The 25,319-nt window shown below is 43.2% G+C and overlaps 1 protein-coding gene across 2 annotated transcripts in view; it reads right to left on the bottom strand.

The window, feature by feature from the left end:
* The window catches only part of RUNX1T1 (RUNX1 partner transcriptional co-repressor 1), a 117,860-nt gene extending 94,594 nt beyond the window's left edge, over positions 1 to 23,266 (bottom strand). The window contains exon 1 of one of the 2 annotated variants that reach the window (XM_082015313.1): positions 21,507 to 23,266. In XM_082015313.1, the coding sequence (XP_081871439.1) occupies positions 21,507 to 21,534 (28 nt within the window). In that variant the 5' untranslated portion in view covers positions 21,535 to 23,266. Of the gene's footprint in view, positions 1 to 1,515; positions 2,133 to 21,506 lie in introns of those variants that run through there. The other variant, XM_082015312.1, reaches the window with a different exon arrangement.
* Between the last annotated feature and the right edge of the window lie 2,053 nt (positions 23,267 to 25,319).

Below are 25,319 nucleotides of genomic sequence, written 5' to 3'. Positions count from 1 at the left end.
TTATAGAGATGAAGTGAATTTTAGTCATATTCATTCCCTCTTTCTATAAAAATGAATAGTATTAGAAAACATGCATTTCTCCTAAGTTGTAGGAAATTTCCATTATCTTGCACGTGCTGTAACAGCAATAAACCACAATAAGCTTCCCATTAGTATGCCAGCACTGCATGCTTCAGGCATGAAATCTTTACTTTTACATTTATTTATTTTTAAAATCCTTTATGAAGACCCATATGGCAAAAGAAACCAACTGACAACCACCTGTACAGGGTACACTTGCACTTTGAAAAATAGACTTTAGATAGAAGAAAGGAGAATTAGTCAGAAGCTATACACTGTTAAATTAGCAAAATAAAAATGCAAGAAGAAACCCTGCTAAGACTACTCATTTTGCCTGTGTACAGGAAGGTCCCAGAGAAGCATTTGCTTGTTTTAAACTGAGCCAGGAACTCGAATTAGAATGCAAATTTATTTTTAATAGGATTTATTTTTTTTAAAGTACGTTCACACTGGTGCACAAAACCTTAGCCCCGGCCGCTTGCCACGACGCCATGTGCAGAGCCTCCCGCTGGCTCTTTTGGCTGTGCTCCATCTCCTTTCCACACCCCACTGACAGAGACGCGTGGGCCACGGCATCACGGGTGGGGAGGCAAGTGATATGCTCAAGGCTTAGTTGCCTTCAAAACTAACCAGAGCATAGCCTAGAGTACGCAGGCACTGTTCGTTTTATTTTGGTATCACGCTCTGTCAAAGTTTCGTCATAGGCGAAATGGTCCAACACTCAGAAAGAAAGTCAGCAGAGTGCTGGAAAGCACCTAAATCAGTTCAGTAGTTTCTTGCCACCTAGACACACCATTTTAGGAGAAAAATATAGTTACAGCAAAGACAGGAATGACAGTCATAGGTTAGAATTAAAAAATAAACTAAACTAGAAGTTTAGTTCTGCGACAGCAGATTTACTTTTCCAGTACGGTAAAACCTTTTGCACACAAGAAGAAGAAATATCCATTCTCAGTATCATCTCAATCAAATTTATCACAGATTCCCAACGCAATGAGTTTACCAGAGGGTTCCTCTAAATTCCAAACACAACCATTTTGCCAGTGTGATTACAACTGTCCCTTAACCTCATTGCAAATACTGTTCCAACTCACAGTCCAGGAAACTGAACTTTATTATTTTCACAGCCCAGCCAAGTAATATTCACATGCCAGAAAAAGAGCACCTATGTCATCAAAAACACAAAAAACACAGTTAAAACTTTCACATACATGTATTTTCAAGCTAATGAAGATTGTAGAAAACTCATCACTGAGGGAATTTATTGTTACTGCTGTACCCTTTCTCAGTGATATTAAAATGAAGACACCACCTTCACTGATTTACGCAGACTCTTTGGAGGCTAAAGGCAAAGATTTCTTTTTTAATTACAGTTTACAAGGCAAGGTACAGTCATTAAAAAGAACTTCTAAAAGGTATGCACATTACAAAATCAAATATTTTTCCGTTCCTTACCTTGACAAAATTCAAAGTTCCCTTTTTTCCGGCAGTCACCTATCACTAAACTCAGTGCTCTCCAAGTGTTTCTTTTGACAGATATCATTCTCCACCAATCGCTCTGCTAATTTCCTCTTTCCTTTTCTGACTGGGACAGATATTATGTTCACCAGCCCAGAGATCAATCTTTTCTATTGACAACAACAAATGAGAAAAAAAAAAAAAAAAAGAAGAAGCACATATCACAGCCAGTTTGAAGCACCACACCCCTTCATTTGCATGATAATAGCAGTCTTTTAAATTAAAAGGGAAGACAGAAATGCTATCATCCTAAATCAATTACCCACATTTTCTTAGTTAATATAAGGCAGTACTTTAAAACTGTATTAATTTTTCGACAAAGGCTGTTTCCTAAGTTGCTCATTTAAAACAGTTGACATATAGAGGGCAACAAACTAAGGGCAGCCTGCATCCTACCGTGAAAACACCTATTAGCTAATTCTGTAAAAATGCTTGTGTTTAAATACATTCATATAATATAAAACTTTACATACTTTACCTGGTTCAACAGAAGCTCTAGAGAATCATTTATTAAACGAACATGGTTACTGAAAATAGAGACCTTGCAATTACACATGCTAGACTAATTTGGATTTGTAAGTCATAACAGCAAATACATTTAAACAAAAGGAGATCAAAAAGCTATTGATATGTTTACAAATCATCCTCCCACTTTTGAAAAGGCAATTTCCCTCCCACACCAACACCTACAAAAACTGTTTATTTGGGTTACACAAATACTTTGTCACTCATATGAGTCTGTAACACAGCATTAATACGCTTTTCAGGGGTTCATGATTATGTCAAGGCAGCAAGATTTTCAGAGCCAAGCACACACTGTTACGTACATGCTTCAATCTGCATCCACTATTCAGGTATTTCGGGACATGAAGTTAAGCATGCAAGAAGGATCTGGTCACAGCTGCATGCATCTAACCGAGAACCCAGCCCCGACCCTCTCCTGGACTAGATCTTACTGCAAAAAAATGTATTGCCCAAGGGCATTTGCAAAAGATCACATTTGTGTTTGTGCTAGGAATTGCAATCTTTCCCACAAACAAGCACCCTCCTCAAATCAAAACAAACCTTCCCAAGTTAAAGTTAAGGCTAAAGAACAAAGGAGTTCACCGCTCAAAGTCCTTTCTTTCCCCTGTTTGCGGTCAGACGTTTCCCCACAGCCCTGACACAAGCCAAAATTCTATTGATTTCAGTGAAAACGAGAGGCGTGGAAGGACTGCAGGGCTCTACCCAGGATTTGGCAACTGTGAGGTTTTCAATATGACACAACTGCCTTTGGCTTTTGGAAGATAATCTACAAAATGTGGTTAGGACTCCCCAACTTGGGTGCAATAACTACTTTTCCAAAATGTTTTTTATTTTGTATGGAATTCTCTGCTTGTCACCATGTTCTTACATAGGCAATAAAAATTACTTTGCAGTTGTGCCTTATCATGAATTGTGTATTTTTCAATTGTCCAGACTTTTGCAGAACACTTTACGTTTCCATAAATGTATACAACATTCCCTAAATTGTTGTTATTGCTTGATCTGATTTTTATGGCCATAAACTCATGCCCCTACCAAAACTGAAAGATCCTTCACAGACTGAGTGACCCTATTAATTTCACTGAGAGCATTTAAACACTAAGTTTTCTACCGAGTGACGATAGCACAATCTGGTTGAAATATGGACTTACAGTGGAACATTAAATTAACATCATTTTTTGGATTCAGAATTACACACAGCAGCCATCTGTAAAGACGTATTCATGTTTTGCTAACCTTTACTAATTTGGCCACTAGAAATAATTATGATTAAATATGTTAGATTATGTAACATATAACAATTCAATATTTCTGTCTGCTGAATAGCATCCTTCTTTTTCATGGCTGGGAAAAGATTTTTAAACCTCCTACTGTAAAAAAAAAAGTGCTTACTCAAAAAAAAAAGTACCCATCTGTCGTCCACTTTGCAATGAAGACATCACTTTAACTTACTACTTTTCCTTTGTTTCAGCCCCACGTTCATTTTCTCTATATGCCACATTTTCCAAAGTGATGGATGCATTCTGCTATACCCATTCTACATTAATCTCCTTTTAAAATTTATTTTTGCCTCCTGAATTGTAAACTGCTGCTGTTGTTCGAATGTACATGCAAAATTGTCTGAAGTCTGAACTTGACTGAAAGTAGAATGCCTCAAACAATTTGTAGTCTTACAAGAGTGTTATAAAAAAGGATCAACATGTTGTATTACCATGGAAATTTTGAAAAACATACTTTCCCAAACAAATATTACTTTTTCTCAATGGTATGAAGTAATGAAAACCACATGTGTAAATCTGCGATCCGTGCAGTAGTTCAAGCTGCAGCTAATAGAAAATACAGAGAGTGAACTCTGCCATATAAAGGATTCTTGTTACAGAAATATAATGTGAAAACCAGATGCAGACAGAAAACCTTAATCACAGATGGGAATGTAATCACTGGCATACAGAATACTTTTTTGATCAATCTCAACCATATGAGAAATGTATTTATTTTCTAAGGAATGCAATAACTCGAGAGAGTCTTCTATTTGAATTCAGTTAACCTCATATTCACAGTGCTTTTATCTTGTATGTGGAGAGAAGGGGGATATAACCTGAGCCAAGATTTTCAGAAGAGCCATTGGCCCTGGCAAATCATTCTTGTCTCAGCTTATCTTTCCAGGAATTAATAGGATGTAAAGACTACAAATATTAGGATCAGCCTCAAAAGAAATCATCCATTATTGCACTTCCTAGTTACTGCCAGAAATCCCTTCATCACCTAAGCACTTCTCCAGTTAAGTTTTTCCCTTAATATGTGGTTCTTCAGAAATACAATGCTAAGAGCAGCACACTGTTGCACTGAAGTTCTGCGCATCAGAACTGGAGTCCTACACCAAAGAATCACCCTACTCCTTTCTAAAAGCTGAAGAGTCCTCGGTTCAAAGCTAACTTTACTCCGGGCTTCCTCCTAGCCACTGGAAGTCCTAGTGAATGCCCTGCACCCACACAGCTCCTGGGTGCCAGCCGGAGACCACGGACCACAGCACACCGCAGCTACCCAGTTACATCAAGTGTCTAAAAGGCAGACTGCCTTCCACCGACTTCCCAAACCAAGGCAGGACCAAGATAACTCCTGCCAGTTTTCATCGCTGGTGACGTTTCTGCTCAACTTTTAAGAGATGAGAATACTACCGTAGTTGTAAACTCCTTATGTAAAATATGGAAAATGCCATTAAGATGTGAAAATCAAGTTCAGAATTCAGGTCATCAATATGCTACCAGCAGGACCTACCTACGCTGTTACAAAGGCTCAGCATCTTCACGCAACCACACTCCTACAGTTCATCAGCCAATTCACGTAAGGGTTATATTTGCCTAGGTAAATTTTACACCAGGTTATTGAATTGGTGTAATAATACAATACAAAAATTGTATTGTAAATACAAATAAATATTTGTTTATAAATACAATACAAAATAACAAATACAATTAAAAAACCCCCTTATGCTAGGACATTAAGAAAGAAAAAGCATTCAGAGGTGACAGACCTCCAGGCTCTTGGGTACCAGCAGTGGTAGTTTACCTCCTGGCAGTCCCTGATCCCTGCTGCAGCCTCTTCCTGGAGGTATCCACTCCACCCAGGAATACCATATCTCTTTACACAGCACTGCCTGACGGTCACAGTTTACAACTGAGCTTATTAAGGGAACCCAAAGTTGGTATTCATTTATTTTAATAGTACTAAATAACATACACCACAATGATTAGGTAGCTGTTACACCAGAGGGGAGAGTTGGTAACAAAAGCCTTCAATGGGCACAGGGTAGGCAGATTCTCCCTCTCTCTTAGAGCCTTTAAGTCTCATTACCATCATCTCATTTTGGGTATCTGCAGTAAGAGGCCACAGTCTTTTCAGTACCCTACCACAGGTCTCCCAGTACTGGCTCATCACAGGTTTTCATCAGACTAACTCTGCTCAAGTTCCTGTAAATGTGCTTCCTTAATTGAATGCTTGTATGTTAGGTGAAATTTGAAGTCAACAACTTTCTTTTTCCCCTCCTGTGTTAACAACTAGCAAACCATTTGATGAAAATACTTCGATTCTACCACTGCAACAGAAGTTTTTTAAACTGTCTTGTCTCTTCTGCCATTTAACTTTACATTTCCGAGACTGCAGCATCAATAGATAGTGCAGAAGTCAACATTTAACACTAAAGTAATACATGCTGGATATGCTTGTCTTATTTCTAAACAAGCATGCCTAATAAACTTCGGCCAGATATATATTTTAATTTGCATGTTTTTCATATAGTATCATCATCATGTGTGCAGAGTGCTAAAAATGGAGTGAAATCTTCCAGCTGTAAAACAGTTCCACGTGACAAAACAGAGAGGGATCCTGAAAACTCCTGCTTTGTGTCATGTGTGAGCGTGTTTGTCTGTGTCTCTTTCTTTTTTTTCTCTCTCATCTAATTTCATCTGCGAGAGACTGTCCCTAGAGGACAAGAGAAGAGAGAACCAATTATATCCAGAGGTTGGTTTCTCCAAAATGAAGGCATCTGTTCCATGCCAACGACTTCCACATGGAAGAAAAACAGAAATTTGAAGGCATCTGCGTTCATGGTTGACAGTCGCAGATCTTAGGGTCTACTGTAATTGCCCAGCTGCAAACATGATTTTGTTGCTGCTGTTGTCAGCTGATCTCCTTGCACTGAAAAGAAAGGAGCTTAAATAGCAAATAGCTGGATAAAAATCAAATATCCTTCCACAATACTGACACCTTTTCCCTTATGAAGGAGGTATTTTACTGGTACAACGGGTTTAATGGAAGTAAATTGCAAAGTGGTTTTTAAACCAACATTTTACTAAACATTCTGCTTTAAAATGCTATTCTTTAAACAACGTACAAGTCCAAGCACAATGTGTTCATTATTTGTTAGTATGTCAGGCTGATATTTTGTAAGAGTGATTCAGAAACTAGTATGATTCACCAGCCACGTAATTCTGCAGCCCACCTTATTTAGGCAAATAGTCTCAGTAAAACCAAGAGTACACCTGAACAGAAGCTCAGAGTTTTCATCCAAAATGCATATGGCAGATAAATACCTAGTATGACATATATTACTCAACTCACGTCACTTCCAAAGTGAGTGGATACTTTCCAAAAGACACTTAAAGAAACATTATTGGTAGTTCAAGACTGGCGTACAGCACTGGGTTGTGACACTTGCAGCGAGATACTGGGCAATGCTGTGTGCCTTCACTGTTAAAAATCCAAGCAAACAGTTAACAAGAAGCTCATCCGAAGCAGCAAGACCCTAACTGATCTTCCAAAGCACAGCACTGAGTGCCGTTTAGGGATCCAAGACCGCTGATGGTGCAGTCGCAACAAAGACAGTTAAACCCCAACTGGCCTAAGCAGAAAATGCGTTTACATTCCCCATCCTCCACTCACCACGTAACAGTGGATCACAGTTTCCAGAAATATTTCATGCACCTCGTGAGTTTTCTGTGGGTTTCTTACCTAGGACTTTTACCAATAGCTTGAAAGAAGGAAGATGCTGTATGTTAGGAAAACACCTTTTAATTTTTTTTTTTTTTTTTTAAATAGAATTCTTTGTTATTCTGCTGGATTCCAGCTGCAATCCCAAACATACTCTGCAGCGATGGCATTCAGCCCTCCCAGCCAGGTAGCCACACAGCTTAGGAAGCACAGTATGGATCCCTACACTGTTTCCCTTGCCTGGCACATACCTCAAATTATTATGAACATATGAAGTAGTGAACCTGGGGGGACACAGTAGGCCTGACACTTCCTGACCACTTCTAAATTGCCTCCAGGAAGGACAAGAGTTGGGAGCGAGGACAATTAACACAGCCACCTGCTTCCTGTGACCTCCTGGGGAGCAGACGCGGCCACCGATGACTTGCTCTGGCAATGTCACTGAGGTCCTGCCCATCCTTCTCTTCCCAGAGAAGCTATGGGATGATAAAAACAATAGCAGCCAATAATAGCTCTGTAAAAGAAGGAAAAATTTAGGACTAGACTTCAAAAAAAAGAAAAAATTTTAAAAATTAACATCAAAACCTCCCTATGCGAAGACGATGGGACCAATAAATCTCAGAATGTGGAAGGGAAATTATACATTGATTCACTCTTTAAAACTACTGTAGCTGTTATTTACTGTAGCTGTACACTTCACTGAAAAATTTGGGACCAGGCAGCTGGCTTAAACACAGTTTAACACAGCTCTTGGGATACAGAAGTTGAGAATCCTGGGCCCATGGACTCAATGGGAACCTCTGAGATTGTTATTACAGCAGGAATAGACTTCTTCTCTCCTTTACATGGAAGTCTTGTCAGAGAAGTCTATCATTTACAATTCAAAGAGAATGACTTACTCTAAGACCTGAGCTAGCCCACTGAACCTTACGTACGATAATGTCATTAGGGCTGTATCTGGATCTAAGTCTCAGAATCAATCCATCAAAGTATTGTTAAGATCACAGACATGAGATGGGAGCGCAGAAAGCCTGAAGGTCCCGATCCTCAGACTGGTGTTTAGACAAAAGAAACACCATCTTCATTGAGAACTGGGCACGTGAATACCATGGAAGATCTAAGCTCCAGTGCTTTAATTCAACGTTTACAAGCTCTCCTGACCCATGGAGTAGCATTAATTTATCATGGTGCCCATGAAATGCACATAACATTCAGAAACTAATCTAGGCTATTCAGTTCAATACAATGGTTTCTTTGCTCATCTGCAGCATGCTTTTCCAGCATTCAGTGGTTTGCCAACAAGCTCTAAAAATAATAAATAGTACAGTCATGAAACAGCTTTTGCTTAATGGTTCCTCGAACTTGGTGACTTCACTCACTAAAACCCTTTCTGTAACATTACCCTTAAATACTTTTAGCCATGCCACCATTAAAATGAAATAAAAAATCATCCTGGCACTACCATCCATTGATAGCACACCCGCAGGTGCCATTATCCCTAAATTTGTTGGCAGCTTTCTCTGGCATGCTTTAATGGCTCTGGCAACAAACCCCACCTGGATGTCACTGAAAGCACTCCTTTGGAGCACTCTTCCCAAATATCCTTTGCAGCAGTATCATTCTGTCTCCTCTGTTGCATCCTAGTCATCTTGTTTTCTGGCAATACCCCCATCCTCTCTCGCTGTCAAACCCTGAGCTGGTCTGGGGCAAGTTCTCTTCCTGAACTTGTCTAACACATGTCTGATTCAATGTTAGGATTAATTTTCGAAGAGGATTTCAGGACAGTATCTTTGCTGCTCAGGTTGGGTGTTCACTTGCATTCCAGCTTTAAAATTCATTGCATTACATCCTCATAACACAACGTGACCAAACCAATGGGAAAGCAAAGCACAGGCACAAAACTGTATACAATTTGATGCTTCAGAAGAGGGATTGTTAAACTCTGGGACTACCAGAAGGCACACACAGATTTACTCAACGTGCCGCCCAACCTGTCATGACAGCATGAAGAACAAGCATCCTGATACTGCCGTTACAGAAGTAAACAAAACAAAAACCAGAAAATGTATTCTGGAAAATAAGTAATTATGAAAAAAGTGGAGACGTTTTGGGGGTTGCACTGGGCTTTTTCTCCCAAGCTACTTAAAATCCCTGGGCCACAACCGACATGGGCACCTGTGTGGTCATCATCAGAAATCAAAAAATGTAGACAGTGGACCTCCAAATAAAAGGAACCACAAGAGAAAATGGCTAGTGGAAATGACTACCGCTTATGCAAATTGTGTATTAACATCCAACAAGGCAGACACACATAAGCCTCCTAGAGCCTCAAAAGTAACTACGGTCTTGTACAATTTGTGATGGTCATGCAACCATCTCCCCTGATGCTTGTCAAAATTCCTGCGTTTTACTCAGTGTATCAACCTGGCTTTTCATAAATAATATCTATTTTATTATATGCAATTGCCTTCCACTGTGTGCAGATTAATTCCACTCCACTAGGTGGAGTCTTCTGTCTTTCCACACAGCAACCTAAACTCCGAAAGAACCTATTATACTCCATGAACTTTGGGTATTTACTTTTTTATAAGCACCACAGTCTACCTGTCTTGATGGACAGGAAAGTGGCAATAAATCAAATGCCTTCTTGAAGTGACTGAAGAAATCATGAACTATCCCATGAAGATCCCACATCAGCACATTGCAATATGGGATCATTCAGGAATATTGTTGCTGTACAGTTTTGTAAAACACAGCTGTGATTTTATGATGACTAAATTCAATAAAAAATACTGAGTTTAAAAAGGTATCACTTAAATAGGTCACCATATCACACATGCCCAAAAACTACATATAAACAAAACCAAGTTGCTGAACTTCTTTTAAATTCGTTGTGTGTGTTCAGAAATACTTTGAATATCTAGGATGCCCTTCTTTTCCAGGCATCTCAAAATATGTTACAGAAAATGAAGAGGAGCATGAAAGGATTTCTCTCCATACTCACATTTCCATTCACAACCACTGGAGTGAAAGATGTTCAACAGGGGCAGCAAAACTGCATGCAGCATTTTTGGCAAAGAATAAGAAAACAGAGCACTCCCATGAATGTGTTCAGAAAATTTAGATAAGAAAATCTGGATACCCCACATCCAGCTACAGTCTTTCTTTCAGGGTTGGACTCTACCTCAACCCCTGTGAAAAGTACCCAAAAATCCCAGGACCAAAGCAAGACGCTCCTTGGTTTAAAAGCTCTTCAGACACAGACAGCATCTCCACTAACACGCTACGACAGAGCGTTTGCTCGGTAACGTTCGCAAGCAGGAATCTCCACGTAGGCGCTGAGCACTACCGCGAGGCTCCTGAAGGCTCTCGCATCCCCGGGTCAGCCAAGGTAGGGCCTCCTCGGCACAGCTTCTGCTGTTGGCAGATATCGCAAGCTATTTAAGGCTACAGACATTTTGCCCCGATCGGCCGTGCTTTTTGTAATATTTACTTCTCATACATATGTCTATAACTGTGTATACGTCCCACAGAAGGTGAGGTTTAACAGGGTTAGCTTTGTTGGGGAAAAGAAGGTTTGGAGAAAAGGAAACAACTTTCATGTTTAGAAGATTTGAATCTAGTGACTGTCACGGGATGTAAACACTCTTCTGGGGAGGGAGGCTTTTTGTTATGTTTCAGGAGTGCAGAGAGTTTTGGATAAAATCTGTATAAATAATCATCCCTCTGTCATTCAACATAAATTTATGCACATGTGTGCACACAGTTATGTTTGGGAATACAAGCTATAAAGTAGACATGCTACAGACTTCTAGACAACCTACCACAAGCTCGGATCTCGCACAAAATCCATTCTATATTTAAATTTCAATTTATTGAATTTTAATTATTTCTGATCTGTAGATCACTTTGAGGAAAATCCCCCAAGGTCAAAAGCTTACAAATCCAATTGCAAAACCAAACAGAAGCATCAGCAAGGCCCTTTCCCATGCAGACACCTGCCAAAAAAATGAATTCCTGACTACTAGATTAGAATCCAACAGCTAAAACTCACTCTAATATTAAAACCAGGTAATTCTCCATGTTGAAATAAAGGTGTAAAAACTCTCATTTTATTCTGTGCATTTTACTCATGTTATGTACACAGGGCTCTATACATGTAACAGTGAATTATCACTTCATTTATATCCTTATTTATAAAATTAACAAACACATAACCATTTCCCTAGATTTTTTTTAATTAAAAAGCAATAATGTTATTTTCTCTGGAGATGCCTCTGATAGAAAATTTATGCTCTACCAATGCTGTGCTTTCCAGGTTCATAAAACTCACTTGGATTAGTAGCTCCACAGCGGCAAGTATTTTTGTATATATGCATTCAAGCCTGATTTAGTCATTTCATTTACCATGGAAAACGTTACTCCAAAAGCCCCATTAACTAAAACATCCTTGATGAGCCTAAACTTAAGATCTGCAGGTATAAAATACATACATACATACATACATACATACATATGTTCTGTCATACTCTGAACATCCTTTACTTTGCCCAAGGTCCTCAGCAGTAGGTAAAGCTCTATTGTTGCAATGGGGAAGCAGTCACTCATCATTTTAAGGTACAATCATAGTTTATTAATAAAATTATTTTAAATGTACGAGCTAAATCCTTTTACCAATATAGTGACATTCAGCTATCCAGTGCCATTTTTACAGTCCAAACAGATATGGTCCTAATTGCATAATGCCATTTTATCTGCTGAAGATAAAAGTGCCGATAAACAAAAATGCACATTAGGCAGGAGATTTTTCAGAATAGATTTTTTTTTAAATAACCCACTTGCATTAACAAAAGCTTGCAATGGCTTCCAAATTATAGGGTGTTATTTTTAGTGGAAGTAGTTCAATATTCATATTGGAGCAGATGTAGCAGTTTAACAAAACAGCTCTTCAAATCCTGCACAAATTGAAAACAGGAAAACTGATTGCATTTTCTCTTATCACTTTCCTTTTCTGAATTGACACTTTTGGCCTTCTGAAAATTTACACATGGCTTTCATCTCAACAGCACCTGCTGATCAAACAGAAACCCAACATTTTCATGAAAATGGTATAAAGGACTAGTTTTCTTTTTACCATCTTAAAGGGCATCAGCAGTCCACTTGATGGCAACAATTGCTGAGTAGATGGCACACTCAGAATACATTTTATATTTTCATTACACTTACTTTTAAAAATGAGTTAAATCACTAGTGGCTCTTTCATATTAGTTCTTTGTCTGCTTTAAATTAATTTCAGCCTCTATCTCTGCCTAACCCTGATGGGTCTCATTCTTCAGACAGCTAGATTTTAAAGAAGATCTGAAAGCCTCTGAAATAATAAGACACATTGTATATTCTGCAGCCACCGGGTCTTCTTTATATATGCCTTTATATGCAATCATATAAATTAATATACACAATTATGCATACACATGCACATACTGCAGAGGTACTTCTTTTTACAGTGCTTGTACTAAGGAAACAATATGTATATCATTCCACTATAGTCTTGCTGCACTGAATTCCCTGAGCATTGTAGATAGAGCATATTGAGGGGGGAGAAACTCAAAGTGATTTATTTTAAAGTTGTTCTTTGTTTCCTTTGCAATCTTCAGACTGGGAGACGGTCTAGCAGGTGCTCTGGAACTTGAGCATCAAGACCGGGTTGAGATGCTGCCACTGGCAAACATGGCGAGCACGTAAACAGCACAATCAGAAGCCCTTGGGCTCCGGCAAAAGTTTAAGCTATCAAGTCATGTATATAAAATATGAAACATAAGTACCTTGTTATCCTGTCTGCTTCTGAGCCTGTAAACTCCGAAGCGCAGCACCAGGTAACAAGGACCATCTTCCCTTGTACATAATTCTAGGTGTAATTAAAGATGCTCCTGAAACCTGCTATGTGTCAGCTTCTTAACTGATAGAGCCCTAACCCCTCTGAAGTACTCTGCTGCCATCCATTACCATTCTGCTTCAGCGATAAGGTAACCCGAAGGCAGAGATGACATACAGTAATATATGTGCCACTCCAGACAGTTGGTTCGTGAATTTCAGTGTTTCATCATGCTCGCTGAGGCAATCGCAAACCTGAAATGTCAATATGTTCAGTCAATGGAAGTAAAATAATGGGGCTCTATTGTCTTACCCTATCGATCCACTGCTGTCAACAAGAATACACATGCTCCCCCCCCGCTCGCCGGCTTTAAACAAATTTTAATTAGGCTTTTAGTTACCGGATCATATCTATATATCTATCTGCGCAAACACTTGACACAGTGAAACAGCGACATAAATATTTCAAACTTTTAAATATATTTTGAAGGTAATTGTTTAATGTTGCTTTAAGATACACTCGCTGATAACGCCGTTTGCTACAGCAGCGAGCGTGCGTGCACACGCTTAGCACGCAAGTCATCTCAACCCGGCGAGAACTGAGCAATCACCATCAAAAGTCCGAAACAACCAAAAAAAAAAACCACCCACACAAAAAAAAAAAAAAAGAGGAAGAGAGGCCACTTCTCTTTAAAACCCGCTGTCGTCCTCCGCCGGGATGGACGCCGGGGGCTGCAGCGACACCAGCCCGGCGCTGGCGGGGGGGGGGTGCCCGCACGCCCGGGCCCGAGCGCCGGCCCCTGCCCGCGCCCCGAGCGCCGGAGCCGGGCTGGCAGGAAGGGAACCCCACCCGCCCGCCGGCAGGACGCCTGGGCCCCCGCCGCGAGCCCGCTCCCGCCCGGGGGCTCTGCCGCCGCGCCGGTCCTTCCCCCTGCAGCCCCGTCCCGTGGAACGCCCCAACAAGCCGCTCGCCTCCTCCCTCAGCTGCGTTTAAAGCGGGGTCCTTCAGTAACCTATTGTTCGGCGGCTACCTTGGCCCTCCCCGCGGCCAGCTCGGCGGGCGACCCCCTCCCCGCTCCCCTCAGGGCGGCCCACGGGCGGGGGAGGCAGCGCCCAGGCCGCGGCCGCCCCACGCACAACAAAAGGCAGCTCCCTTCTCCCCGCCGGCTAATCTCTGCCTGTAAATCCCCCGCCCGCTACGGGGGGGAGATAAGAGGTTACATCTTCACTTCTCCCCGCTCCTATCGACTTGTGCAGCGCCGAGGGAGCCGGGCGGAGGGCCGGGCGGCGGCGAGGGCTGACCCCCCGCCCGCCTCTCCCGAACCACGGGTGGAGATTACCTTCCGGCGGAGGGAGGGAGGGAGGCGCCGGCGCGGCCCGCGCTTTGTGCGCCTTAAACGCACCTCGCATCTTATCTGCGGCGCAAGGACGGCACATCGCGCCTCTGTGGCCCTGCCGGCGCGGGGGGAGCGGGACGGCGGTGTGCATCGGGGCGATTGCGGTATCAGCGCGACCCAGATGGACGGCCGGAGGATCTACGGCGGGGCGTGCGGGAGCAGGGCGTGCGGGAGCGGGGCTGGGGCGGCGCGGCCCGGGGTCCCCGGGGAGGCCGCGCCCGGCATGAGGAGAGGCGCCACCTCCGCGCGGCCCAGGGGGTGAGAAGGCGGCGGCGCCGTGGGTGCCCTGGTCTGGGCTTGCGCCTGACCTCAGGCAGGCATCCGACCCGGCTCTGCCCCTGGGAGTTGCCCTGAAACCGCTCCAGGGTCAGGACGCTGCCAGAGACCCAGCGGAGCGCTGCGCTGGCTCCCCGGGGCTCCCCCACCCGAGGCCGCCTCCGTTCCCACTACGGCGACGGCCCCACGACTTCCTTCAGCCCGGCTCCCGCTTCACAGGCCGCACCTACGTCCCGCGCAGAGCACGACAGCTCCTGGCCCAGCAATTTCCCGGCCCAGCAATTTCCTGGCCCAGTGTGGTCGAGGGACATTGCCGCTCCCGGGTTGGCCAAGTCCCGACCTGCTCGGCCTCACCAGTGGCGAAAGAACACGAAGACAACACTGCTGCTACGGCCTGTGGCGTCCTTCACCAGAAGGATAAGCCAGAGCAGGCCCCTACACTTAACAGTTAAAGTTTTAAGAAAACAGAGGGTTTGTTTTGAGGGGGTTCATGAAAGAGGACTGGGGCACCACGAGGGGAAGGGGAGGCAGCGAAGCAGGCCAGCCCGTCTACAACAAGCACAGCCAGCCATTAGAACGGCTGCACCCGCACCAGGTTGCCGAAGTGAACCCTGCACGCTCGGGTTTTAAAGTTTTTTAAATGTTTCTGCCTAGGAATCGACACTTATTTTTTAAGGAAACATATTTCCATTGCACATCGGCACAGGAGCACCATGAAGGCTGGGATGAGGACAATGACGGCACGCTGGAGTGAGACAGGCATTGTTCGGTGCAGAACTCCTCCAAAATCACTCGTTCAAGATAGCAGTTTTTTCCACAAGAAAAGAAATAAAGGGAATTTGACACATAATACAAAGTGAAAACCAGAACCTAGATGGGGGAAGGGCATGTGTGTGAAAATCGTGTCACTGCAATGAATGTCAGATAAAAAGGGGTCTGTCACAAATCCTCCACTAATCCAATAATGCGAAAACCTCTTGGTATCACTGAGACATAGCAGAAGGTAATTTTTTTTTTTATTTTTCATAAACCACTCTATATGTTTAGCCTTAGAAAGAGCAATTTGGCAATTTTTCCTATCACAAAAACGGGACTTTGATTTTTCATTAAAGGCAAACTGATTTTCACATGTCAAATTTACTATGCATTCCTCAGCCAGTATTTTTACCCTGAAGAAGGGCCACTTCTCCCTCAGCTTCCTCCAGTTGTCAGTTGTGTGACAACCATATTTAGAGGTAATCAGACAGGTCATGTTACAAAAGTTAGTCAACTCATCTGAAACCTTAGCCCCTAAACTTAATAGTATGTCCTATGCCTTTCTAAAGAAAAGTGATTTGAATTAATTCAACCCGCAAGGTACCACAGGGCCTTCTCTCTGCATATGTTCTTTCAAAATACTATGTACAAGTGAGAGATTGCTCTTTCTAGGGATTTTTGTTTCAGATTTTTTTTTCCTTGAAATACATACATAACATGCCATGAACTAATTTGGGATCCATCGGATTCTCATCTTGCAGGGCCACAACGTGTGTCTCACATCCATATTGGCCATTCCAACAGGCAGTTTTACTACTTGAATCACAATTCTCTAAAAAAAAACTAATCCAGGATCCTTTGTAATGTAAAGAGTTTGCTACAAAAACACCCACATTTAAAAATAAAGCAATGTGTGCTAATAAAATAAATACAATCAGAGTACAAATGTGTAACAGAAGTGGCGTTCCATAAGCACAGCTGTCTCAAAGTCCAAGCTGCAGGCTAGAAATCTTAATTTCAACTGACTCTCTCTTAATAATGGGTTACCTTCCTATAAAGCGTAAAGTCCATCTGCCCCAGGCAGATAAGTTTTGAAGCATTAAAATAGATAAAGATCTAACATTTTCTTTCTTGCATTGAATATGTGAATTCTAGTGTGCTATAATGTGAGAATTCCAACATATGACCATTATGGCATAATATCTCATAGCTCAGCTTGTCATTACTTCACTTGTAATTCTTATGTTAATTATGTTCATAATTACTATAAACAGATGTGGTAGAAATTCATGTGACCTTTTACTGCAGAATGCATTTCTCACTCTTTCCACTTTGTTTTAGTCAGACAGCGTTAAACCAGTCAGAAAGTATTTCTGACACACTCTGCACGTATGTGTGTACATATCTAACATGAAACCATTTCTACCTCATGTTTCAGCCAAAGGACCACCTATATGCCAATACATTGACACCAAAGTGATGGTAACTGAGAAGTCTACCCTGACACACACCCCTAAAAGACTGTGCTTACAGTCAACCTTTTTGACTAAACCTAGCTAAAGCCAGGACTGAAGCCCAGGACTTAAATGGAGCACCGCATTTTTATTCAGCACCTTTGTTAATGCAGCAGCATCCTGCTTTACAACTACATGACAGCCATACAGCAATTTATTTCACTCACAGCCCAGCCATCACCGTCTGTACACAAAACACATTTACAATAAAATCACTATGGATTTCATTAAGAGAAAGCCTACTCGAATTTCATTTCTTTGGACCTAATCTATAATTAGTGTGGACAGACAGGTGCAAACCCTTCTCCTCTACAGATGGCTACTGGAAATGGTGCAAAATAGCTCCTTCTGTTTAAACAACACACAGATAACCTGCTCTGCTCTTATCACTTACAATTACCTCCATTATACTGAACTAATGTTTACTTTAATAAAACGTTCACTGTTCTCTAAATGTTATTTGGAAACTTTCATATCGATGGCAGAAAAAAAAAATGAAGATGGAAGTCAATGTCTTTCAGATGAAATTGGAGGGGGGAAGCCTTTTAAAGGGCAGGATATTTTCACTTTGATTTTACATCTGCTGATCATTCTTCTTTATCCACAAAACCACACAGTATACTACTTCCTGATGTATCAATGCTACCATATATTAAACTAATCAAGTTTATAGTAAATAACAGGATAACTGCGATTTTAAAGCAGTTAGTTAAAAAGGAACATCTATGTGGAAAACCAAGACCCTTTCCACTAGAAGTTCAGTTTTAAACTAACTCTTTTAGATCTTCCATGTGAAAGAAGGTGAAGAAAATGTAATCTGGAAGCCCATGTTTTAAGGATTTACACTTTCACTACTTACGCTAAATTCAGCATCAGTTTAAACTTTTATAAGTGTTATAGGTCACTATTAAAGGCCGTATGAAAAAGAGTAGGCTGTTACTAACTACGTGGACCAAAGTTTTTTTCATAGGTTCAGATTAAAAAATTTTCTTTTCACATGTCTTTAGCCAAGCCATGAGAAATAACCTGTCATTCACGTTTTATTTCAGCTGATAAGGCTTCTTGATCTCTGTGTGACAACTTCAAGTTTCTACAGAACAAAGAACAAGATCTCACCCCCACCCCCCCAAAAAAAATCTGAAGCTCCTGCAACAGCAACATACTAATGTCCTTATTCAATTAGCTAAAGTTTTAACAGCACTGGACTGTGGCAAGTGGATTTGAAAGATGAAAATGACAATTGCAAGCCTTTCCTCCCGTCAGCCTGATGCAAATGCTGCCTGTTTCACCCAGAGAGCCTGGCGACAGGAGTTTGCAGTCCACGCAGCACCTCCGTCGAGCGAGCTTCCCATTCAATGCCTGTCGGCTGGAGTTCATTTCAGAGAAGCGAGAAACAGGATTTGACAGGGAAGAATGTCCTGAAGTGACTAGCCACTGACCAGCACTCCAGGTGGAGCTGTTTTTCTCCCCTTTATTCTATAAACAATACTTCCAGTATCAAACTCCATGTGCGCGCAGGCATACAGAGCATTAAGCGTATACAGATGAGAGACACCCGTGTGATGTTTTTACTGGTCCATTATTTAGGCACGAAACGAGTTAACGTTAAGGTGGTCAAAAATGGTAGAAGGCAACGCTTTACTTGAACAGATTTTTGGAAACTATTTAAAAGCTCAAAGCCTTTGAAGAAAAACAACTTTGAGCAGCAGTTGCCAGGAAGCAGTGACCTAACGCTGCTGTCTGCATTCCATTACAAACAGAATGGTTCTTGTCTCCTCCAGCATGCTTGCCCACGGCTCGGGAGCCCAGCCGCTCACCCTCCTGCAAACGCAGGGCCGAAGGGAGAAGTCCTGCCGTCTCCTGTACGCCTTGCCTGGCTTCAGCTTGCCAGAGACACCAACGGGATTGAAGGGTGGGGTGGGTTTTTGGTGAGGTTTTTGGGGGCTCAATGCGTGGCTGCGCTTCCCGTAACAGCGAAGAAAAATAACGCATGAATTGAAAGCAGCAGCAATGAGAGTGAAGGTTCAGACATGGTAAAACAGACCTTTAGAAAAGTTATTGATTATCAAATAAAGTTGTGACTTCCTCATTAAAAACCTTTACAGCGAGTCTGCAGCACGTCTCACACCTAGCGAAGCCTTTGCCAACTTCGTATTTTCATAGACTGCACAGTTAAGCCATACTTGGATCTTTTTGATAGTATTTTTTCTACGGGTGGGGAACCACAGAAACACCCAGTGTGAAAGCCAGGATGTATAAACAAGATAGGCTACCTTTTTTAACATTTAGCCTGAGCTGAAGGAAATTCCCTGATCATACTGGATTTCCTAAGGAAATTAGCCCAGAATAAACTGAATGAGGTTTTCAGACTTCCCATGGAAAGGGAAATCAGCTTTAACAACCATTAGAAACCAGTTTCAATCCTCTCGGCTATCCAGGTTCACTAAACCGTTAACAGAGAAGCAGAACAGAAAACCTGGACAACAGAATTCAAATCTAGAAATGTCTTTCACATCTTGCCTCAAACTACAGTTAACAAAGTTGCTTATGTAAACTTTCCATTGCATCTGTCAGGATGCAGGAATGGAGAAGGAAATGTAAGGGTATAATTAAATAAATTATATTCACCCTTAGCCCCAACATACTGTGTTTACAAATACAATAATTATGTTTCTAGCTACATGTCAAAAGAAGATATTTTCTAAGTCCTTCAAAAAGCATGCAAGCCTTACTATAAGGTGGAAATAAGTCAAAACATATTAGTAGACCAAAAATGGGGGGGGGGGGAGAAAAAATCCTGCTTTGGTCAGCAACTCGGACCACCATCAGCCATCAGGGGATAAATCAATTTGCAGCAGCTGTGGACAGCCATTTAAGTCTGGGGCCTGAACAGATTAATTAGGGGAAGCGATGTTAAAAGTTAAAGGGGTCAGCGTTACATTAAGCACGGGTATATTTGCTGGAGCAAACGCTTGGCTGTACATACCAAGGCTCAGAGGACACCCTTTTAGTTAGGCAGGCTATGCCTATAGCCAAACGTTTGGCACTTGCCGTGTTCCCACGAACAGCACGGCTACCGCAGACTGCTTTTAAGAGGTGTGCATATGTGGCGTGTATATACACACACGTACACACCCGTCTTTGCCCAGCGCCAGGCACGCCCGCCTGCCGCCGGCGCCCCGCTCCGCCCGCACCGCGCACCTGGGCGCGCCCGGCCCCGCCGCCCCGGCAGGGGGAACTCCCCACTCGTGGGGAAGATCCGCGGCCGCTGAGCGGAGCGCAGCCCGCGCCCCGGCCATCCGCCGGCTGGAGCTGCCGGCTGCAGGACGGCACTGCCAGGACGCTGGCAAGGGACAGGTCCCTTCCGTGCCGTGATTTAGGGCGAGGCAGGGGTAGGAGGAGGGGAGTGACTGGCAGAGCCTGCTGCGGACCGGGAGACCGAGGAGTTGCTCTACCGGACGAAGCCGAGCGGCTGCCAGGCCGCCGTTCCCCGCCGCGGCGGTGGCGGGCAGCTCCCGGACAGGGCGGTCCCGCCGCGCCGAGCGCCAGGCTGCGACTTGGGGGGCAGGCGGGGGAGGCTGCCTCGGCGCCTCTCGCCTTCGCCCTCCCTCCTTTAAACTTCTCAACGAACTGAAGGAAGTAACATTTAGCTGCTGGTTGGAGCAAGAGCGATTTGAGAGCTGCGTCCGATCAGTTACTTTCAGTTTCTCTCTAACATTGAGGATACAGTAACAGCACAGATACTTCTCTAGAAATGAACGTGTAATGGAGTCGCGGGTGCTCCTGCTACAGGGGCAAGTCCTTCCCTATCCTAAACCCAATTTTAGGCCAATCTAGCAACTTTGGGACTAACAAAAGCACTCGAACTCGCCACAAGTCAAAGGCTCGTCTAAACGGCCGGGAGCATGGTTTTCATCCTTCCAGTCTCCCTTATCGATGGTCTGTTACGAATTTATGGAATCAGAACCGTTCAGCTCCGATAGACGAGATGACACCATTACATTGTCTTGCAGTTTTGGAAATGCCACCCCTAACGCTGCCCTGTCGTTTTAGGAAACGAGATCCTTGCGAGATCGCGGTGCAGCTAAAGACGATGTGCACCGCCTGAAATATTTATTGCAAAATAGCCTGAAGTGATGTTCACAGTGCTGCATAATCCGATGATCGTTAATGAAACAAACAAAACAAAAATCCCACCAGAAATATTTCAGACACCGACTCACACTGGCTAGCTGTGATCTGGAGAGAAGGGAAGCGCGGGGGGAAACAAAAAAAAAAAAAAAAAAAAGGCAAGTCCTAAATCGAGACAGAAACCCAACGCTATGGAAGAATACGTGCTTGGGAGGGTTATTTTCTGCAAAACTGGGTTGTTTGGTTTCTGGGCTCTAGAGAAACATTCGGGGTGCCAGTTTGTGAGCCGGGGACAGCGGGTGCAGGAGCCGCATGCAGCGCTAGCCTTGCCCGGGTCCGCCGGGGTTAGTCACAGCCAGGAGAGCCCCTCGGAGCCAGGAGAGCCCTACGAGAAGGGAGAAAGGGGAAGAAAAAAGGGGGCCGGGGCTCCCCTCCGCCCCAGCGCGCCCTACCCGCGCCCCGTACTCACACTGCAAAGGACCGGAGATTCCCACCATTCGCCACGGGCTGCGAGCTGCAAATAAAAGTTCCCGTCCTGCTCGGGGGAGAGCCGGCAGCCCAGGCTGCTGGAGGGGCGAGGGGGTGGGAAGGGGGAGAGCAGCGCAGCGCGGCTTCCCTTCCCAGTCCAGATGATCCACGTCCACAAAAGTCAAAACGAGCTGAGGAGAAACTCCAGCTGCTCTTCCCCTCCCTTCTCTCTCGCTCTTTTTTTTTTTTTTTAAAGGAGGATCAGCTCGAGAGAGACTACTGGTTCCACGGGAAAGGACAAGAACCAAAAACAAAGCAAAGTCTCCAAGTCGAGATAGTTAATGCCCAGGTCCTTCTCCTCGCTGCCGCCGCCACAGAGAAACGTGATGTGGAGCGCAGGGAGCGGCCGCTGTCAGTGGCGGGGTCTCTGCGCCTCCCCGGGCAGCCGACGCATAGCTCTGCCCCCGGCGGAGCCGCGCCGAGCCGAGCCGAGCCGAGCCGAGCCGCCCGCCCAAGGCTGCGCCGACTCTCCGCGCCGCGCCGCTCCGCCCGGCTCCCCCGCTAGCAGGCAGCTCGCGAGGCAGGCAGCATACTGCCGGCAGCCGGCCCGGCCCCGCTACCCAGGTGCAGGGGGGGAGGGCTTAAAGCGGTGGGAGGTGATAGAGGTAGGAGACATCTGTGTCGTGAGGAGGTTAGTGGGGGTCAAGTATATGTTAACAATAGGCGAGCGCGGTCCCTCTCGGGCAGCCTGCCTACTCTTCCTTTCTTTGGCTCGCTCGCTTTTACTGGGTGGACACCTAACTTGCTCCCTAATGATGCCTCCCCGGCGTTAAGAGTCCAGACTGCCCTGCAGTAACCCAAGACAAACACTTTCTCTAGCCATCTGGAGAGCTCCTGGCTGCTCTGCCTGTGTCTCATCACTGTGCGAAGAGACAGCACTGCTAGAAATCAAGCCACTCTCAGATCTACTCTCTAATCCCCTTCTGTTAGCTGATTTCCAGTCAGACTGTTTGCTTTTGCATTAGATAATAGCCTTAGAGAAAACAATTATCATTTTCTTTTTCCCTTTGTTTTTCCCTCTTTCTAAACTACAGTATCGAGGAAGGCCTCCCTCTCTTCTTCTTTCCTTCCTTTTTTTTTTTTTTTAAAGAAATTTGTAGTCTTTCATGGCTTGCAGAACCCAGATGCAATTTCACACTTTCCTGGAAGAGGATTCTGGATTCTTCGGAAAGCAGTGACATGATCACAACTGCAGTGAAAATTAATTACTATCATCTACAATTAATAGAATCATGCCACCGTTTGACTTCGTGTTTCATTACATAATCATTTCGGTAGGCATCCATATATTTTCCAATTCATCAGCTATTTCCTTCTATGTTTCAGGGAGAGCATTATTGTCAGTCATACAACCTACAGCAAACCCGTACTTCTGCTATCGTGTTGACGATATAAAGAAGGCGTCTCCACAAAAAAAAAAAAACCACCAAAAAACCACATCAACTTCATATATTGAGTAAAAAAGAGTAGTTTTTTTCCCATTGCAGATAATGGATTGGAACTGTCAGAGCTGCTTGAACATTTAGCTTCGTTTTTTCAAATGTCAGATGTTAAGTTAAAGAGTGAGCGTAGAGTAGAACGTCTGATCAAGCTGCATGCTTTATTCTTGCACGTACACGTGCATACACATGCGCATGCACACACCCGCGTGCACATACACTATAAGCCTGATTTGCAAATTTTCAAATGCTTAATTTTAAACACATAAATAGTCCTATTGAATGCAAAATAACCTTACGTGTGTTTATCATAAGCACATACACATTTCCAAAAGGGGGGAGAAGCATTTCTACACATATTTATAAGCATATTTATAGCAATGTTTATCTGCCTTTGTGGCTGTGTTTAAAAATTTGGTTGATTTTGAAAATATGTTTAAAATATGTTTTATGACCAGGATAAATCTATTTTTTCTGCAGATAATTTAGCAACATGGAGCTTTAATGGACTGGTTGGCATATAGTAATATGGGGTCAAATTCACCTTGAAGTAAATTCAGCTCAGAGCATAAATCAGGACATGTTTTGGTCTACTGTGATTTCGATTTACAAAACTGGAGAGAAGCCACAAGTCTGGCATTAGTTTCTAATTTAAAAGCTATCTGTTTTACAGAGGTCTATCCCAAGGCCAAAATTATCTGAGAACTTTGAAAAAAGTATTTTCAAATATTTTAAAATAATCCAAAAATAGCAAATTTTACAAGGCTTCCTTTGTCTACGGCAGATCTAGAAACTTTAGCTGAGTCTAAAAATCTTTGTGGCGTGATACTTTCATGCCAGTTGTTGTATTTGTAAGCTGAAAAATAAATAAAAGATTTGCCAATGGTCCCAGAGCATGTTTTGCTGAAGTGTCGGGGTCTGAACACCAAGTCCTAATTCTCAGTTTACAGCTTTAAAAAAACAGGCAGCGCTTCCTCTGGTATGTACCTTCACTCTAAAAGATCAATCGACTTTCTAGGTATTACCTTCCAAAATAGGGAAAGAACATCAGTTTATATTTAGAAACCCTGGAAACCCTAGTCTAAGCTATTAACAATTAAATATCCACCTACAAATTGATTAAGTTTACAGACTTCTGTCTTCTCTTTCCATAATGAGGAAAATACGGAAATCACCTATTAAACCCTCCAGCCCTGGCTCATATTGTGCAGCATCTCCCACTGCTCCCAGTGAGGACAAAGCCTACCCAGGTAACGAAGCGTAGTAGAGAGCAGTAAATACTGACGGCTTCATGGCAACTATACTTTTCTCAGACATGTTGGGAGAATAAATTGACACAACTCCTAAATAATAAAAAATTGTAACCGTCAAGTGTTATTCATTACATTGCAAAGCTGACGATTGAAGCCTGGCTTATTGCGAACTTCTCTTATCCATACCTTTTTCTTTTCTCTATTTATTTCCTGGAGAAAGTAGATACGTTTTAGTGAAAAAGGAAAATTAAACATGTTCTTTGAAAGATGAATTCATGTTTCAGGAAGAAAAAAAAATGCAGCCTCACAGTAGACCTCACAAATACTTGGTAACTTTACACCCTGCAGATTTTTTCTGCAGACTGTAGATGCCATGTCTGAGTTGACATATGAAGGATTTACACTGTGTATCGCTGTGTGACATTGTGTGAGAGAAAGGCTGGTAAAAGTATAGTTGCACATGGAAGTCAGAAATATCCTGCTAGGCTGTCCAAATCTGACTGTATTTTGATTGTAAAGAGACCGATCAAATGTTCAGAGCTGAAGCATGGCTTACTCTTCACTGTGAACAATTATATTATGGGCAGTCATCTGCACTGAAATTCTTGGAAGAGAACTTACATATCAACTCACCTCATTGCTGTTTAAAAATAGAGACAAGTGTGTCCCTCCTAATTGTCACTGCCTTGCAGCCTGGAGTGTTACACATTGTCACATGTCCCCATCCAGGGCTCAGGCAGTCTCCTCAAACTCTTTTCCACTCAAACTGTGCAGACTTTTAAGTCCGCGCTTGTTGGGTTTTTCCAGCCATGTGTCTCTATTAAAGCATCTTCCGCTTCCCAAAGGCTGGGTTTCGCCCTCGGTGAAGCACGCGAGAATCTGGCCGTTCGCTTCCATGGGAGTGGGGCTGGGCCACGGCGTATGGACCGGGGCTGTACGGAGTGGCCGCAGCGCCCGTCTGACAAGCGCTCATTTCACGGGCTGGCGCGGTAAATGTTCGTATGAAACTAAATAGTCAGATAGAACGCTAAGCTGGATCCTTGATAGCTGTTAATTTATGAA

This window comes from Phaethon aethereus (genome assembly GCF_964289735.1).
Source record: "Phaethon aethereus genome assembly, chromosome: 2".
Lineage (NCBI taxonomy): Eukaryota > Metazoa > Chordata > Aves > Phaethontiformes > Phaethontidae > Phaethon > Phaethon aethereus.
The sequence above is the reverse complement of the archived record's forward strand: the minus strand, read 5'-3'. Positions and strand labels throughout refer to the sequence as shown.